The 20,639-nt window shown below is 36.4% G+C and overlaps 1 protein-coding gene across 3 annotated transcripts in view; it reads right to left on the bottom strand.

Annotated features, from left to right (window-relative positions):
- LOC114908648 (zinc finger protein 33B) overlaps window positions 1-20,639 on the bottom strand; it is a 135,411-nt gene that overhangs the window by 101,024 nt on the left and 13,748 nt on the right. The window contains exons 1-4 of one of the 3 annotated variants that reach the window (XM_029244999.1): window positions 19,618-19,868; window positions 18,414-18,546; window positions 5,226-5,370; window positions 4,481-4,576 (exon numbers count right to left, since the gene is read on the bottom strand). The exons of 1 other annotated variant lie outside the window; for it this stretch is intronic. In XM_029244999.1, coding sequence (XP_029100832.1) covers window positions 4,481-4,576; window positions 5,226-5,370; window positions 18,414-18,428 — 256 coding nt within the window. In that variant the 5' untranslated portion in view covers window positions 18,429-18,546; window positions 19,618-19,868. Of the gene's footprint in view, window positions 1-4,480; window positions 4,577-5,225; window positions 5,371-18,413; window positions 18,547-19,617; window positions 19,869-20,639 lie in introns of those variants that run through there. One more of the 3 variants, XM_029244998.1, reaches the window with a different exon arrangement.

Below are 20,639 nucleotides of genomic sequence, written 5' to 3'. Positions count from 1 at the left end.
TACAATAAGAGTAGGGATAATATCCCACTTTTGTCAATGGATAATCCAGACAGAAAATCCATATGGAAACACTGGACTTAATCAACATATCAGACCAGGTTAATTAACAGATATACACAAAACATTCCACCCCAAAGCAACAGAATACACATTCTTCTCAAATGTACAAGGAACATTCTCCAGGATAGATCATGTGTTAGCCCACAAAATATGTCTTAACAAATTCAAGAAGACTGAAATCGTATCAAGCATCTTTTCCAACCACAATGATATAGAATGAAAAAAACCAATTACAAGAAGAAAATTGGAAAGTTCACATATATTTGGAGACTAAACAAAATGCCAGTGAACACCAATGAGTCAAAGAAGAATTCAAAGGAGAAAAAAAACTTTCAAAGGAGAAAAAAACTATCTTGAGACAAATGAAAATGTAAACACAACAGACCAAAACTCACAGGATGAAGTGAAAGCAGTTTTAAGCAGGAAATTCATAATGACAATGCTTACATCAAGAAATAAGAAAACTCTCAAATAAACAACCTAACTTTACAACTCAAAGAACTAGAAAAAGAGGGAGAAATGAAGCCCAAATTAGTAGAAGAGGAAATAACAAAGACTAAAGCAGATAAAAATGAAATAGGGAATAAAATTATGGTAGAAAAGATCAATGAAACTAAGAGTTGGTTCTTTGAAAAGATAAACAAAATTGAGAAACCTTTAGACAGTCTCACGGTGAGAAAAAGAAGACTCAAATAAATAATACCAAAAACAAAAAAGAAGATGTTACAAGTGACACCTCAGAAATACAAAGGGTAAGAGACTACTATAAAAAACTATACCACAATAAATTTCACAACTAGAAGGAATAAATTCCTAGAAATATACAACCTACCAACACTGAATCAGGGAGAAATTAAAAATCTTAACAGGCCAATTACTAGTAAGAAGTTTGAATCAATAATCAAAAAAACTCCCAGCAAACAAAAGCCTAGGACCAGACAGCTTCACTGGTGTATTCTAACAAACACTTAAAGAATTATTACCAATCTTTCTCAAACTCTTCCAAAAAATTAATAGGGAGGGACACTTCCAAATTCATTTTAGAAGGCCAGCATGACCCTGTTACTAAAACTTGACAAAGACACTGAAAGAAAAGAAAATTACAAGCTAATATCCCTGATGAAGACAGACACAAAAATTCTCAACAAAACATTAGCAAATCAAATTCAACAATCCAATAGAGGCAGCATACACCACGATGAAGTGGAATTTATTCCAGGAATGAAAGGATGAGTCAACATCTGGAAATCAATGTGATATACATCATATTAGGAAAGGATAAAAATCAATGATCATCTCAATAAATGGAAAAAAAAAAGCATCTGACAAAATTCAACATTCGTGATCAAAACTCTCAACAAAGTGGGTAGTGAGGAAATGTACCTCAACATAATACAGGCCATGTATGACAGGACCACTGCTAAAATCATACTCAATGGTAAAAAGCGGAAAGATTTTTCTGTAAGATCAGGAACAAGACAAGGATGCCCATTCTTGACACTTCTATTCAACATGGTATTGGAAGTCCTAGTCAGAGGACGTAGGCAAGAAAATGTAATAAAAGCCATCCAGGGACTTCCCCACCAGAGAAGATAAGACTCCGTGCTCCCAAGGCAGGCGGCCTGGGTTCAGTCCCTGGTCAGGGAACTACATCTCACATGCATTCCACAACTAAGAGTTTGCATGTCACAACTACAGAGCCCACGTGCCACAACTAAGGAGCTGGCAAGCTGCAACTAAGGAGCCTGCCTGCCACAACTAATACCTGGTACAACCAAATTAATTAAAAAAAGAAGCCATCGAAATCAGGAAGGAAGAAGTAAACTGTCATTATTTACAGATAACATGATATTACACATAGAAAACACCAAAGACTCCATCAAAAAACTTTTAGAACTAATAAATGAATTCAGTAAAGTTGGAGGATACAAAATCAACATACAAAAATCTGTTTTTTCTATAGATTAATACAAACTATCAGAAAGAGAAAGTAAGAAAACAATCCCATTTAAAACTGCATCAAAGAGAATGAAATACCTAAAAATAAATTTAACCAAGTAGATAAAAGACCTGCATATTGAAAACTATAAGACACTGATAAAAGAAACTGAAGAAGACACAAATAAACGGAAAGTTATTCCATGCTCACGGACTGAGAGAATTATATTATTAATATGTTCATATGACCCAATGTAATCTACAGATTCAAAGCAATCCCTATCAAAATTTCAACAGCATTTTTCAAAGAAGTAGAACAAACAATCCTAAAATTTGTATGGACCCACAAAAGACTCCTAATAGCCAAAGCAATCTTGAGAACAAAGAAGAAAGCTGGAAGTATCACACTTTCTGATTTCAATCTATACTACAAAGCTATAATAATCAAACAGCATGGTACTGGCGTAAAAACAGACATAGATCAATGGAACAGAACGGAGAGCCCCCAAATAAACCCATGCATACATAATCAATTAATTTAAGACAAAGGATCCAAGAATATACAACATGGAGAGGACAGTCTCTTCCATAAATGGTGTTGGGAAAACTGTATAGCCACATGCAAAACTAACTCAAAATGAATTAAAGATGGGAACATAAAACATAAAACTCCTAGAAGAAAATACAGGCAGTAATAAGCTCCTTGATAGTGGTCTTGGCAATGATTTTTTTTTTTTTTGGATTTGAAACCAAAAGCAAAGTCAACAAAAGCACAATAAACACGTGGGACTACATCAAACTTCAAAGCTTTAGCACATAAAAGGAAACCATCAACAAAATGAAAAAAGCAACCTACTGATAGGAGAAAATATTTACAACTATGTATCTGATAAAGGGTTAATATCTAAAATACATAGAGAACTCATACAATTCAATAGCAAAAAAAAAAAATCTGATTTAAAAATGAGCAGAGGATATGAATAGACATTTTTCCAAAGAAGACATGCAGATGGCCACGGAGTACATGAAAAGGTGCTCTACATCCTTAATCATCAGGGAAATGTAAATCAAAACACTACTTTTTTAAAAATTAAAATATATTTGACATATAACTTTATAAATTTAAGGTGTACAACATGTTACCTTGACAAATTTATAAGCTATACTGTGACTGCCACTGTAGCAATAATTAGCACAACTATCATGTTACATAATTATCATTTCTTTTTAGTAGTTAGAAGAATTAAGTTCTAGTCTCTTTAAGTTCTAGTCTCTTAGCAAATTTGATGATTATAATACCATACTGTTGCCTCTATTCACTATACTGTTCATTAGCTCTCTAAGGCTTATTTACTGATTACAAGTTGGTACCCTTAAATAGCACGTCCTATTTCCTCATCTTTCATCCTCTGGTAACCACCACGTCACTCTCTTGTTTTTAAGAGTTAGGCTTTTTCAGACTCCACATATAAGTAATATCATATAGTAACCTGTCTTTCTCTATCTGACTTATCTCACTTAGCATAATGTGTTCAAAGCCCATCCGTATTGCAAATGGCAGGATGACCGCCTTTTCTTGTGGCTAGATAATATTCCACTGTGTATACATATTGTACACATCACATCTTTTTTATCCATTCATCTGTTGATGGGCACTAAGATTGTTTCCATACCCTGGCTACTGTGAATAATGCTGCAATAAACATCAGAATGCATATATCTCTTCAATATCCTGTTTTCATTTTGGGGGGGTATACAACCCAGAAGTATAAATACTGGGTCATATTCTAGTTCTATTTCTGATTTTTTGCAGAACCTGCATACTGTTTTCCAAACTGGCTGAACCAATTTACATCTTAACCAATGGTGTACAAGGGTTCGCTTTTCTCCACAGCCTTGCCAACACATCTTAACTCTTGTTTTCTTGATGCTAACCATTCTAACTGGTGTGATGTGATATCTCATTGTGGTTTTGATGTGCATTTCCCTAATGATTAGTGATGTTGAGCATCTTTTCACATACCTGTGGCCATTAACAACACTACTTCTATAAACTCATTAAGACACATTATTTTTTTCACACTACACTCAGCTCTTACAGTATAGCAGGTACTCAAAAATTATTTAAGTCAAAAAATGGCCAATAACAACAGGAATGCAGAGCAATGGAGGTAGTAAGGCAGGCAACTGAAATTGCTTTGAGAATCATAGAGTAACCAAGAAAAACAAGAGTAAAGATGAGATGGGCAAAAACTGGACTACTGACAAAATTAAGAATGATGAATATTCAAAAAGTGAATCAAAAGGAGAACATTTTTTGTAACAGTGGTATCTGGAGGTGTGATTCAAAATATCAGTATTTTAAGTCACTTATAAGGATTAGACTCTCTAATGTGATATTCTTCAAAAAACATTTTAAAGTTGTCAACCTCTGGACTAATAAATTCCCTGATGTTCATTTGTTCAGTACACATTAACTCACCTGGGAAGCTCTGTCTTGGGAATTCTTCCTCCAGTATCCATGGCTCCTCTCCTTGCTCCAGCCTGAAGATCACCTCTGGTTTGGTAACACAATACCCTGTCAAAATGAAATAATTTAGGACTTGGACCGGGTAGCCTAGACTTCAGGGCCTCTGGAAGAGGAGGAAGCTTCTAGAGCCGGTCAATGAAAGTGCCACTGAACATTTCCTTGGAGAAGTAAATACAAATGTCTTCCTGGTGCCCAAAAGTGACCAATAAACTGACTCCTGACTTCCAATCTTAAATATCATTAAACTCTACAGAATGTCCATGTGTTTCTTAGTTAAAAGCATTTTTTTCCATTATAAATTTGTGGCCAGGATGAGGGTCTGATTTAAGATTCTCAGGCATTTATTACTACTTGATGCCTTAGTCAGTTCGGGCTGTTATAACAGAATACCACAGACCAGGAGGCTTAAACAACAGAAATTTATTTCTCACAGTCTGGAGGCTGAGAAGTCTGAGGTCAAGGTGCCAGCATGGTCAGAATCTGGTGAGGCCTCTCTTCCCGGTTTGCAGATAGCTATCTTTTTGCTGTGTCCTCACATGGCGGAGAACGCAGAAAGATCCCTTTTCTCCTCCTGTTTTTGTAAGTGCATTAATCCCACCATGAGGATCTAATAATTTAATCTAACCCGAATTGAGGATTAGGGTTTAAAAGAAAATTTTTAAATGCCATTTAGAATTACATAATAAACAGACCTTACCCACTGAGACAAGGTTACTGTAGTTCTCCAGCATCACATCTCTGTAAAGGGACCTCTGAGTTGGGTCCAGGTGCTGCCACTCCTCTTGGGTGAAGCCCACAGTCACATCCATAAATGATACCGATCCCTGGAATTTCTGTTCAATCTGAAATGTTCAGAATTAAGGTGACATGGAAGAAGATGTATGGAAACAAATCCTTACCATGATTACTGTTTACAGATTACCAAATTGGTTTGCAGAATGTTTCTTTTGCTTTATACTCTGGGAGAAGAAGAGAAATCATAGTAGAAATATTCTGCCATTGCATTAATTATCAAGCCCGCACAATGGATCTGGAACTATGCTAGTCCTTGGAAATACTAAGATTACTAAAAATCATCCTGTATTCAAGAAGCATATAATCTGGTAAGAAAACTTGCAGTAATATGTTACAAGCACTATTGTTAAAGTACACACATAATATATTAAATGAGAAGCAAAACTAGTTCTATTTTGAGCTTCACTGAGGAAGAACAGCTGTTGGATAAAGAGTAACACTGTGTTCTTCATGAACACAAGGCCAGGGCACAGGCAAAGGCAGCGGCCCTCTAACATCTTCAGGAAATGAGCAAAAAGGCAAACAGCAGAGGAAGAGTTGAGATAAGAAAAAGGGCCATGGATGTATTCAAGGAACAGATTACAGAGTAACTTCAGACCAATAGTCTCCAAAGTATGTGATAACTTTCCACGTTAAATAATATTTTTGAACACTAGAGAAGTATATATTTATAAATTATAGAAATAAACTAACAATAAATTTATTATGAACTTTAGCTCTATTCTTAGACTTAAAATGTAAAAAAAGTCTAATATTTTATTTCACTACAATACATATTCTAGGTTCCAATCCTTCAATTCAGAGACAATAATTAGGATGTGTAGAAAATAAGACAGGAAAGATTTTGGACCTACTGAACTTGAAATGTCTGTAGAACATATAAGAGAAGATATTCAATTGTTTTGTTTTTGATATCATCCAGAATTCATGCCTCTACTTGAGGGATCACTGCTGCAGAGAAAGAGGAGTCAAAGAAGAGATTCAAGGATATACTGAAAGTATGTGACCAGGTTTTTATATCAGAACCAATTCTCTTTTTTAAAAAAGGGAAGGGAAAGCTAAAGAACAAAACAACACCATTTACATAAACTACTAAAGTAGAAACTGGGATGCAAATAGAGCATTGATAAAAGGAGATAGAGGGCTTCCCTGGTGGCACAGTGGTTGAGAGTCCGCCTGCCGATGTAGGGGACATCGGTTCGTGCCCCGATCCGGGAAGATCCCACTTGCCGCAGGGCGGTTAGGCCCGTGAGCCATGGCTGCTGAGCCTGCGCGTCCAGAACCTGTGCTCTGCAACGGGAGAGGCCACAACAGTGAGAGGCCCGCGTACCGCAAAAAAAAAAAAAGAGATAGACAGCAACAGAATGTGATCAGCAATTCACGGACAGAAAAGGAAATGTTTTCTCAGGGTATATGCATGAACAGCTGTACAGATACTAGAGTCACAAAGCAAGCCAGCAATATTAGAAGAAAATAGATTGGGCACTGTACTTTAGCAAGATATGTCTCAACTATAATAAATCTGAAGCATAATACTGGAGGTGTAGAATGAAAATAAGGACTTGGTAGACATTAATAGTTTAGTAGTGTCTGAAGTCATCAAGAATGAATCAGAAGGCTCTCAGAAAATTAAGAGTGAAAATAAAAAAGATTGGAAGCTGAGGAAAAATCACTTTTTAACTAGCTTACAGAAAAAGAACAGGTCATGAAGGCCACGATGGAATTTTCTGAAAGGTAGAATTACAAGAAAGAATAGTTTTTAAACCTAAGAAATGATGATATGACCAACTCAGTAAATACAGAAAAGCAGGATTAAAAAAAAAAAAAAAAACCTCTTGGCAAACTAGAAATAGAAAGGAATTTTCTCAATGTGATAAAGGATTTTTACAAATACCTCCAGCAAGTATCACACTTAATGGTAAAATATGGAAAGTGTCCCACTTAAAATCAGGAGCAAGATAAAGACACCTACTATCTCCAATTTTATTCAACATTTTTCTGAAGTTCTTTGAGTAATATAGTATAACAATCAAGTACACAGAAAATCCAAATAAAAGTATCCAAAATAAAAGTTTTAGAAATTAGATACAAGTTCAGTATAGCAAATTTCAGAAAATTAAATTTTTTAAAGGTACAACTCACAATAGCAAGAAAAATACGAAAATCTTTACAAAAAATAAAATGAAGGAAAATAAGACCGAAATAAATGGAGGAATGTAACAAATTCGTGGATAGGCAGGCTCAATATTATAAAATATATTATAAAATATATCAATTCTCTCCATGCTGATGTACAAATTCATAGCAATTTCAAACAAAATCCCAGACAAGCTAATTGTGAAATATGTGAAAATCGACAAAACAATCTTGAAAAAAAAGCCAGAAAGAGTATCATTTATCATGTATAATTATCAATATGCCATAATTAAAACAGTATGATACCAGCATAAGAATTTTCATATCAACAGAATGGAAGAAGAGGCCAAAAACAGACCCACACGTATATGTCACTTGATTTATGACAAGAGTAACAGAAGGACAATCATTTCAATAAATGATGCTCGTTTAATTACTGATATAAAGAACATTTATTACTACCTTAAGTGTAAAGAGAAATGTATTTTAGACGGTATATAGATCTAAACTTGAAAAGTAAAACAATAAAAATTTTAGAAAATGCCATAAGAAATACCTTCATGACCTCAGAATAGACAAACATTTCTTAAATGGGACACAAATTATATAATAATACTATAATATTAAGAACCTACCCTTATCAAAAGACAGAAAGAGAATAAAAATTCAACACACAGAGTGGGAGAAGGCATTTGGAATACATATACCTGACAAAGAAGTCCTATCCCTAATAAAGACATTTTATAAATTAATGAGGGGGAAAAAAGGCAAGTCATCTTGGTAACTAAACTGACAGCAAACCCTTCAACAGAAACTATGAAAATGAGAAGACACTGGGTAAAAATTTGAATAGGCCATTTGCAAATAAGAAAACAAAATAAATGTCAATTTAAGCAGCTAGGAAAAATGTCACTAGAAAATTCCAAATCCAGCAAAAATATTCTTCTGAAATGAATATATTTTCCACATAAGGGTTGAAAAAGTTATCAACAGTACACACAGACAAGAAATACTACAGTTATGGAAAATGATACCTGATGGAAGCATAAAGCTTCGGGAAGTAATAAATAAAACTGAAAATGGACTTTAAAGCAACAAGTAACATCTTCTGGAATCTGTAACAAACACAAAAGTAAAATACAGCAAAACACTAGTAAAAGGATACTTAAACTGTTTTAAGATTCTTGTATTGTCTGTCGAGTGGTAAAAGCACATAGGCAAAAATAAGAAAACTGTAGAGGAAAAGCTCAATTCCTCTGTTTTACTCTCCTCAGGTCACCAAATTTGTGGGAGTTTTTCCCACTCCAAGGAATTAACTCAACTCTGACACTATAGCGTCAGATCCCAGGCTCAGTCCCACAACACCACTCCCACTTCAGACACGAACTGAAAATGCAGATTGTCACGTGTACATCTCACCAATGGATATAAATCAAGGTTCCCACGTCCTCCTCTTTTGGTTCAATAATTTGATAGAGTGGCTCACAGAAGACAGAAGGATGATTTACTTACTAGATTAATGGTTTATTATAAAAGGATACAACTCAGGAACACCCAGAAGGAAGAGATACACAAAGCAAGAATGGGTAAAAGGATACAGAACTTCCATGCCCTCTCAGAGCTCGCCACCCTCATGTTCAACAACCTGGAAGCTCTCTGAATCCCATAAATTCAAAGATTTTAATGGAGGTTTCATTATATAGTCATGATTGATTAAAGCACAGGTCATTAGCAACTAATTCAGCCTCCAGCCCCTCACCCCTCCTCAGAGAGTTTCAACCCTCTAATCACATGGTTAGTGTTCCTGGTACCCGTACCTCATTCTTAGAGGCATTCCAAAAGTCACCTCATTAACACAAACTCAGGTGTGGTTGAAAGCAGCTTGTTATGAACAGCAAAAGACACCAATTCTACCTTAATTTCTCTGAAGCTACTTCAGGAACTGGGAACAAAAACTAAATATTATAACAACAGATGCCCCTACAGCTCTTAGGGATATTATTAGAGTTTTAGGAGCTAAGTTAAGGAATCCTGGAGGAACACCCAAATAAATATTCATTACATATAACAACATCACAAACACAAACTGTAACATCTAGAGTAAAAACTAAAAAAATACAAAATTTTATAACTAAAAAGCTACTAGATATAAAAAGAAAAAAATCCTCTCCAAAGGAGAATGGGTAAGTAAATTGTAGTATTTTCATGTAGTGAAACACTATGCAGTAATACAAGGAATAAACTACAGGCAGCAACATGGGTGAATCTAACATATATTGAATGAAAAAAGCCTCATATAAAAGTGTACACACTAATTCTATACATCTAAGTTTCAATAACAGGCAACATTAACAAATAATGATAGAACAGTGCCACATAAGGGAAGGGAAGTTGTTGAAGATTGGAAAGGAACCTGAAGGGGTGATGGAAATATTAAATATCTTGAGCTAGTTGGTAGTTACTAGGACATATATGTGTTGTTGTTGTTATTTTTTAAAAAGCAGTATACAGGGCTTCCCTGGTGGCGCAGTGGTTGAGAGTCCCCCTGCCGATGCAGGGGACACGGGTTCGTGACCCGGAAACATCCCACATGCCGCGGAGCAGCTGGGCCCGTGAGCCATGGCCGCTGAGTCTGCGCGTCCGGAGCCTGTGCTCTGCAACGGGAGAGGTCACAGCAGAGAGAGGCCCGCGTACCGCAAAAAAAAAAAAATCAGTATACAGTTACGATGAATGCACCTTACACACTTTACTGAATCATGACATAGCAAAAAACAAAACCAAAAAAATCAGAATGCAAACGAGGAGGAAAATGGCATATATGAAATGGTGAATGAATTCATAAAAGCAGCAATAACAAGATGCTAGTAAAGTGACAGCCAGCAGCTGTAGAAGTTTGCAACAGAATAATTTATACCTTCTGAAAGGAAAGATATGAAGCTGTGACATTTTCTTATGCTGCTAATAAAGAACATGTAAATAAAATCTTTTTATCTGTTGATGCAGATACATATCATGAGTACCAAGGCTGAGATTCCTTAAATATCTGAAGAGGGAGAGTACACTGAATGAGAAGTAAAGTAACATAAGTTTATGAAGACGTAAGGTGGAGAGAGATGATAAAATTTAGGTACCTTATGTTAAAACAGAATATTGCATCGTAAGCTCAGTGTTGAAAAAACAAAACAGAATAAAACATGTAATGAACAACCAACAAGAAAAAGTACAAATAAATATACCGTGGGATGGAAGGACTAAAACCAAACAACAATAAATGAAAATAGGTTAAATCACTCAATGTAAAAAACAGTTATCTTAAGTTTGGAAGTCCCACTTTTTCTTTCTTTTTTTTTTTGACCAGGAAAAAATCCTGAGGAAAGCAAAACAGGAGTTTGTTTACATCTCTATTGTAGGACTTGAAATGATACAAAAATTATGTGTTTTAATGCCCTACATAATTCTAAGAGTTTCTCCTTATAAGGAGTTATAAATATATATCTCATTCTTCTTAGAATCCTCAGCTTCTGGCACACATTAGGACACATAATAAATATTCATAAATGGTTTCTGGAATAATGAATAAAGAACCAAGTAAGTTACATTAAGTGAATATTAATTTCAGGGAAAGGGAGACTTATGTGTGATAAAAATAGCTGTGATCAAGTGGAACAAAGAGCCCAGACATAAACCCACACTTACGTAGTCAACTGATTTTTGACAGGGTGCCAATAATACACAATGGGAAAAGGACAGTCTCTGCAGTAACTGGTGTTGGGGAAACTGGATATCCACATGCAAAAGAATAAAACTGGACCCTGATCTTATACCACTCACAACAATTAACCTGAAATAGATCAAAGACTTATACATAAGACCTGATACATTAAAACCCCTGAAAAAAACATAGGGAAGAAGCTCCTTGACATGGTTCTTGGCAATGATTCTTGGACAAGACACCAAAAGCACAGGCAACAAAAGCTAAAATAAACTAGTAGAACTACATCAAACGTAAGAACCTCTGCACAGCAAAGGAAACAATCAAGAAACTGAAAAGGCAACCTACAGAAAAGGAGAAAATATTAAAACATGTTTCTGATGAAGGGTTAATATCCAAAATCTATAAAGAACTCATACAACTCAAAAGCAAAAAAGCAAATAATCCAATTGAAAAATGGTTAAAGGACCTCAATAAGCATTTTTCCAAAGACATATGAATGGCTAACATGTATATGAACAGGTGTTCAACATCACGAATCATCAAATGCAAACAAAATCACAAGGAGAAATCACCTCACACCTTAAAATGGCTATTATCAGAAAGACAAGAAATAACAAATGCTGGCAAGGATGTAGAGAAAAGGGAAGCCTTGTGCACTGCTGGTAGGAATGTAAACGGATGCAGCCACTATGGAGGACACTATAGTGGCTCCTCAAAAAATTTAAAATAGAACTACTATATGATCCAGCAATTCCCCTTCTGGGTATAAACCCAAAAGAAACAAAATCACTATCCCAAAGAGATATCTGCACCCTCATGTCCATTGCAGCATTATTTACAATAGCCAAAACATGGAAACAGCCTAAGTGGTCCATCAACATATGAATGAATAATGAAAATGTAATGGATATATACAATGGAATACTATTCAGCGACAAAAAGAAGGAAATTCTGCCACTGGAAACAATGTGGCTGGACTTATGCTATGTGAAATAAGTCAGACAATGAAAGAAAAATACTACTGGTAGCACTTATATGTGGAATCTAAAAATAACAACAAAAACAACAATAAAAGCCAATTTCATAGAAAGAGAATGAAATGGGGGTTGCCGGGGGTTGCTAAGGGCTGGGGGAATGGAGAAATGGAATGATGTAAGTCAAAAGGTATAAAATTTCAGTTATTATAACTTCAGAGGATCTAATGTACAGTACAGTTGGCTATAATGAATTATACAGTACTGTATACTTGAACTTTGCTGAGAGTATATCTCAAGCATTCTCACTGTCAAAAAAAAGAGTTAACTATGTGAGGTGATGGATGTGTCAATTATCTTGATCCTGGTTATCATCCCACAATATATATGCATATCATATCATCACATTGTACACTTGAAATATGTACAATTACATTTCTTGATATAATTATAGGTATAATTATATTTGTTGATACAATTATATTTGTTGACCTAATCCCCATGTATAAAATAAGTAATCTTATTCTGACTCCTGGTTTTAGCTGTTATTCTTCAGACTTCTTTAGATAACTTAATTTGTCACTGTCACCTCTTTGTGATTTTTGTAATTTTTATTGAAGTATAATATATATACAAAAACAATGCACAAGTGTACTTAAGTGTACAAATGGCTCAATGAATTTTCACAGTGAACACACCCACTTAACCAGAATCCAGGTCAAGAAACAAAACTTTACCTTAAATCCAGAAGTTCCCTCATGCCCCTATCTACTGCCTACACCCTATCTTACTCTCACATGATAACCACAATGACATACCACTATACACACTTAGATGTCTAAAACGAAAACGTCAGAAAACACCATATGGAGATATTGGCAAGAACATGAAGTAACTGAAACCTTCATACCTTGCTAGTGGGAGTATAAGTAAACATATACACGTTGGAAAAACATCTGGGAATTTCTTCTCAAGCTATATATAGTAATTCCTCCCCTAGTTATACACCCAACATATGTGTGTTTTTCTTAACCAAAGGCCTGTAGAAAATGTTCACAGAAGTTTTGTTTTTAATAGCCAAAACCTAGAGAGAGCCCAAATGCCCACCAATACAATGGAGAAATAAACGGTAGCAGAGTCATATAGTGGAATACTATACAGCAATAAAAAGAAATAGATATACTTAGCAAAACGAATGAATCTCACAGAAACTATATCGAGTGAAAGCCAGACATAGAAGCAAAAGTAATCAACAATAACAGAAGTCAGAATAATGAGGAACTTGGAGCACCAGGGAATCTCATGGGATACTTAAGTTTGACACTTAAGTTATGTACACTTTACTTCAATGAACTGAGGAAAAAAATACAGATATTTTTTGGAATTTATAACATCCGTTTGACTGAAAGTCTCTGAAATAAAACTGATATACTGTTCACGAAACAAATAGCCTGAAACAAAAAAGTATGAAATATCAAAACAAAACCAAGGCACTTTTTTAGGAGTGATGTGGAAATACAAAATTTTTCTGAAGTTCTTCTCTAACTTAGATGAAAGACGAGCAATGGACAATCAAAAGATCTTGATGAGAAAGTATTATTTAACATACATATGTTAATAAAGAAATACAGATTCAATTACAACAATTACTAATGTGCTGGTAATCAGAACCAAAAAGCAGCAATCTACCAAATTAGAAAAAAAAGAAAATAAATGTGACTAGCAGTGCATAAAGAGCCAGAAAGTACAACAAAAAATATAATAAAAAGAACATAAAAAATATCAATGATGTCATACTAAGATATGTATTAAACTAAATAGCAAAAAGAGCAACTAAGCTATAAGATGGCATATGAATGTGCTAAATTTCTTATCGATGACAGACATACCTGACTTGAAAAACAAAACCTGCCACAGGTTATTTGTAAGAAAAGAACATGAAAATTTGAAAATAAAATGACGGGCAAAAAATCAAACATGCTGCAGAAAATATAAGTAAAATAAAAGTAGGTTTGGCTATATTTATATGAGATAAGGTAACACTGAGGGCCAAAAGAATTAAATGAGCAAAGATGATTCTCCAAGAAGAGAAATACACTAAGTCCCCTACATATGAACAAGTTCTGTTCTGAGAGCACGTTCGTAAGTCCAATTTGTTTCTAAGTCCAACAAAGATAGCCTAGGTACCCAACTAACACAATCGGCTATATAGTACTGTACTGTAATAGGTTTATAATACTTTTCACACAAATAATACATAAAAAAACAAACACAAAAAATAAAGAAAACATTTTAAATCTTACAGTACAGTCCCTTGAAAAGTACAGTACATGGGAAATGGATTTGTAATAATTCATTGAGCTCTATAGTTAAGATATAGTTAAGATCTGTGACTTTTCTATGAACCTGCTATACATATACAAATAAGATTTATTAAAAACTAAGATACACTAATTTATTGATCAAAGAAGGCATGAAAATAGAAACTGAAGCCTGCATAAAAAAAAAAAAGCACTACATATTGATACCTGGATTTTGTAGTTAAAATGGTACACAGAGGGTAATTACATCTTTAAATGCATACACTTAAAAGCTTTAAAATAAACTCATCTTCAACAAAAAGTTGGAAAAAATAGCCTATAACCAAGACAGCTGAAGCAAGGAATAAAGGTAAAAGTAGAAGTTAATGAAAATTATAGATAAATGAAGCCAAAAGCTGGTTCCTTGAAAGACTAATAAATACATATCGTAATAAAAGTCACAAATGAAAAACTGTTAGAAATAAAAAGCAACAGATTAAACATTTTAAAAATAATAATACAGGGCTTCCCTGGTGGCGCAGTGGTTGAGAGTCCGCCTGCCGATGCAGGGGACATGGGTTTGTACCCTGGTCCGGGAAGATCCCACATGCTGCGGAGCGGCTGGGCCCGTGAGCCATGGCCGCTGAGCCTGCGCATCCGGAGCCTGTGCTCCGCAACGGGAGAGGCCACAACAGTGAGAAGCCCGCGTACCACACACAAAAATAATAATAATAATAATAATACTATAGACAAGTTTATGGAAAAAATACTGATGAACAGAATTATGTAGGTCATTAAAAGAATAATGCTTTTTGACCTAGTGGGTCTTGTTTCAAAACACAAAGATTAGTTATTAAGAGATGTGGAAATATCCCCCATAAAATGTTAAGAAAGCATTTGGAGAAATTAAACTCTCATTCTTAATAAGACTCAGTGAATACTTTGTGAATATGACAAAATCTACCCAGTCCAAGACAGCAGCATGCGTAATGAAGAAATATGGCAGGCACTCCCACTCAAATCTGTTTTGTTGGTGCTTGGTCAGGAAGTGTTATCCTTTTATTGTGCTTATTCTTCACAGACAGACAAAATAAAATTAGGTCCTTTAATCACATTATATAGATATATATATATATACATACATACACACACACACACAAATATACACATATATATATTTTTAAAACTCCAGATGGATTAAGATACTATTTTAAAAAAAAAAAATTTTTTTAAAACATGCTTGGTATTTTTAGACAAAAAACATGCTTGGTATTTTTAGACAAAATAAAGAAAAATTTCATTAGGCCCTTGGGCTAAGGAAAACAGAATGAAAAATAGAAAGCAGGGACTTCCCTGGTGGCACAGGGCTTAAGAATCCCCCTGCTAGGGCTTCCCTGGTGGCGCAGTGGTTGAGAGTCCGCCTGCCGATGCACGGGACACGGGTTCGTGCCCCGGTCTGGGAAGACCCCACATGCTGCAGAGTGGCTAGGCCCGTGAGCCATGGCCACTGAGCCTGCGCGTCCGGAGCCTGTGCTCTGCAACGGGAGAGGCCACAACAGTGAGAAGCCCGCGTACCGCAAAAAAAAAAAAAAAAAAAAAAAAAGAATCCCCCTGCCAAAGCACGGGACATGGGTTCGAGTCCTGGTCCAGGAAGATCCCACATGCCACGGAGCAACTAAGCCCGTGTGCTACAACTACTGAGGCTGTGCTCTAGAGCCTGCGAGCCACAACTACTGAGTCCATGTGCCACAGCTACTGAAACATGTGAACCAGAGCCCGTGCTCCACAGGAGAAGCCACCGCAATGAGAAGCCCGCGCACCACAACAAAGAGTAGCCCCTGCTCACCGCAACTAGAGAAAACCCTCGTGCAGCAACGAAGACCCAATGCAGGCAATAATTAACTAACTAATTAATTAATTAATTTAAAAAAAAAGAGTCCGCCTGCCAATGCAGGGGACACAGGTTCAAGCCCTGATCCTGGAAGATCTCACACGCCGCGGAGCAGCTAAGCCCGTGAGCCACAACTACAGAGCCTGAACTCTAGAGCCCACAAGCCACAACTACTGAGCCTTCGTGCCACAACTACTGAAGTCCGTGTGCCTAGAACCCCTGCTCTGCAACAAGAGAAGCCACCACTGAGAGAAGCCTGTGCACCTCAACAAAGAGTAGCCCCCACTTGCTGCAACTAGAGAAAGACCGCGTGTTGCAACAAAGACCCAATGCAGCCAAAAATAAATAGAAAGCACAGGAGGATTGTATCATAATATAAAAGTTACAGAAAATATACCATTAAATTAAAAGACAAAAAACATACTAAGAAAAGATAATTAGTAACAATTACAACAAAAGATTACATTTAGAATACATACGGAATGCTTACAAAACTCAGTGGAAGAAAACAACCTGAAAAGCCATAAATTTATGAAAACTGCACAACCTCAGTAATCAGTCACAAAATTAAAGTGAAGTTTTTCACCCATTACTGAGGAAATAACTTTTATACATGGTGAGGAGGGAAGAAAAGTAGTCTGCTAATGAATAACAAGGTACATAGAAAAATTAGAAATCCTCATAGCCTATAACTCAAAAATATTAATCATAGAACACTAGAGCAGTGATTCTTAAACTCAGCAGGTATCAGCATCACATGAACACCTTGTTAAAACAGGCTGCTGAGCCTCACCCCTGAATTTCTTTTCCAGTACGTTTGAGATAGGGCATGAGAATCTGCATTTCAAACAAGTTTCCGGGTGCTGCTGCTGCTTCTAGCCAAAGAACCTCACTTTGAGAAGCACTGCTCTAGAGTCTAGAGATACACTTGTATTTGTGCGGAGAGAATGACACGGATATTCATAGCAGCACTGTTTATATTACTGAAAAATGGAAATTATCTAAATGTCTACCAATAAAATACCTAGAATGGGAAAATATAACTTTAAAAGGAATAAAATAAACTACATATGGATCGATCTCAAATTATTAGTGAATTGGGAGAAAAATGTGTATCATACATATGTTAAAATAATTTACATATTTTTTAAAAGCACCCAAAACAATATACAGTATTGTTCAGCTAACTACATATTTTTCCAATGTACATACAGGGGTAAAATAAGAAGACTAGTAGAACTTGGAAATAGACTCGGAACTGAACTATGGGGCATAATGAGGAAGACTCCAGGAAAAAGCCATCAGAAGAGTGGCATCAGAAGTGGGCAAAGGAGACTTTCCAGGAGAGAGTAGTCAGTAGGGTAATGTAGCAGTTGTTCAAGGAAGGCAACTACAATTAAGTCACTAGTGACCTGAACAGATTCTGAAGTGGAGAAGAACCAAGACAGAATGCTACGGGATGAAATTTGACTGAGAGGCTCAGAAACATTTACCAGAGAATTTAACTTTGAACCATCTGCTGCAGGACTTGTACACACAGCTGGGCTAAGATAAAGTAATTTTGTAATAGGCGTGCAGGCCATTTATTAATCTAAACACACCAAGTTGTATACCAAAATTAATAAGACTATCATAAAATTGATTATTTGAACCCTCTCTTGGACCCTTTTACTCCCAGTAAGGAATGGTTTGAGGCACTCATTTCAGGGAAGGTTACTTACTATGTGAGTCCCTGGAAGGTTACTCACTATGTGTCCCTACGTTAACACCAAGAAGAATATCTTCCAGTAAGAAGATGTCTTTATGTCTTGAAAGGAAACTGTATCCAAGATACAGTGTCTCCCTTTCTGCCATGGTCATCAGAAATGTATCTGTGGGTCAACTTAGAAACTATACATTATATAATGATTAGTATATATCTGTAAGCCAATTTGGTCCTGCTATTGATCTGTGAACTTTATATTTTCTATTAAGTTTGATTTTTATCTGTAACTAATTTCCCATCTTAACATATGGACTCTTACAAATCTCACAAAATCCATTGTTAAATAAAGGAATGAATGAACAAACTTACCTGGGATTTATTCATTTTCTGCTGTTCTTGGGAAAATGTAGACAACTCTCAAGATACGCTGGGTTAGAAGAGGACTGGGGTCATGAAAGATCTGGCCTGTGTGGCAGCTCCTGAATTCTCCTTCCCTATAAAGCTAAACACACCACTAGATAAGGAAAAACCTCAATGTCCCTTTGACCTTCAGAAGAGTCAGGGAGACAGATGGTGGAAGACCACCTACCTAAACTCTAATATAATCAGGTAGCTCTTGGGTATAAAATTGTTCAGAGTTAGGTATTTACCTCCTAAGGATATTTTAACAGTTTAAATCTCCCCTGGTGTTCACAAAAAAAGTTTAAATGATAAAACTGGTCAAAACGAATTAAAAAACACATTATGAAGGAATATTAACTCTTCACCAAAGCTGCTGTTAAAAAAAAACACTCAAGACTAAAGAAAAATAAAAAAACTCAAAACTAAGCTGTTTATCAATTTCCCCACTAATATTACTAAACCTTTGGTTACTGACTCCACAGAAAGCTATAAAAAGCAGTGCTTTAAGACCCGTGTTTTAATTTATCTTTGTTGCTGTTTCTCAAAAGGATCTTTCATAAAAAACTTGCTTTTAGTTATATGGAAAAGTAAACAGTACTGGCTTAGGAGTCGGATCTTTTAGTCTTTGCCACTAACTGATCTGAACAAGGCACTAATCTTCAGAAACAAAAAGACAGAAATTCTATCACATGATACAAAAACCGGATAATTCTTGATCCTTCCTGAATGCTCGGGCAGGCGGAACAGAGAGACAACGTATATCAAGATGAAGTGATGGACATGACTGAAGAGCAGTTCGGAATCCAAAAAGCATAAATGGAGAACCATAGGCATGGGTATGTGTACAAAGCTAACTATTGTATAACTCAGCCTCGCGCGCTCTCCCCGCAGCACCGCCCACCTACCCCGAGAGGCTCGCTGCACCCGTCACGCATGCGTATTAAGCCCTCCTCCTGCGCCCTCAAAAAGGGGGCCTCTCAGACAGCCGCGCCAGCTCAGTGCTGCGGCTAGTCGAGCAGGGGCTTCAGCTTCTTTTCCTGACTGAGACGCCAGCTTCCCGGCGTCCCGGGGGTCCGCGGAGCTCCTTCCCACCACCAGGCACCGACCTTCTCCCTCCCGCCCTCCAAACCGAGGGCTCCCGTCGGCCCTCACCCAACCCTCCCGGGCTCACCCGCCTCTCCCTCGTCGTGTAGCACTGGCCCTAGAAGAGCGCACAGACCCGCCAGCCCGGGAACCGCTTCCCACGCAAGGCCTGAGGAAAACAGAAGTAAAGGCTGCAGTGCACAGAGGCGGAAGTGCACAAAGGTGGCTCTAGGCATGCGCAGATGGCCCGCACGCAGGGCCAGACAGTCTGAGCCAAACGTCAGAAGTCTGTTTCCCTTGAGCCTCCGCGGCTGGCGGTTCGGGATTGGCTGAGAGTGCAGCCTTACCTAGCAGTGGGAAGTTTGGAGTTTTAAGTTCCCTAAGCTTTAAGCTGGTCAGGGACTCCCCCCAAAGTTACGGATTACAGCTGAGTTCTCTGTGCAGCCAGAATGCAAATTTACACACAGAGCTGTCAAGGAAAGGGAACCTGTATGTCAATTGCACTTGTTTTTAATACTGGGAAATAGACCCCATTAATAAAAGAATAATATGTGCCATCATCAGCGATTTGTTCAGGAATTAAAAAGCGGAGGAGGGGCGGACAAGAAAGCCAGTTCATTAAAATCATGAAAGCAATAAATGAAAATTGTAGATAAATAAGACACAATCCAAAAGAAAACAGTCATTTATATAAACATTCTTTCATTTGTGACATTAAAATTACTTGAATAAAGGGAGATATACCCTTTCATAGAAAGATTCAAAAATTTTGGACAAAATTCCAATAAGAATCCCAACAAATTTTTGCATGTACTTTTTTCTCCGTGACTTTTTAAAGTATTGTGTACTTTACAAAAGCATTCTCAACTTCATCTGGAATAAAAATAAATCTAAATTAACAGCCAGAAAGCATTTCTAAAAGGAGAAAGCTGCCTAAGAAATATCAATACGTATAATAATTGCTCAGTTATGAAAATAGTTTGGCATCTGCTTCATGATAATACAACGTCCATGATTAAGAATGTTTTTAAAATGTAGCATAATAAACGTAGCATTTCAAAACAATGAGGGAAAGAATGAAATATTCCAAACATCAAGTCATTCCCAACA

Source organism: Monodon monoceros, unplaced genomic scaffold, assembly GCF_005190385.1.
Source record: "Monodon monoceros isolate NGI ecotype Baffin Bay Population unplaced genomic scaffold, NGI_Narwhal_1 Super_Scaffold_4, whole genome shotgun sequence".
Taxonomy (NCBI): Eukaryota; Metazoa; Chordata; class Mammalia; order Artiodactyla; family Monodontidae; genus Monodon; species Monodon monoceros.
This window is presented reverse-complemented; position numbering and strand designations above follow the sequence as displayed.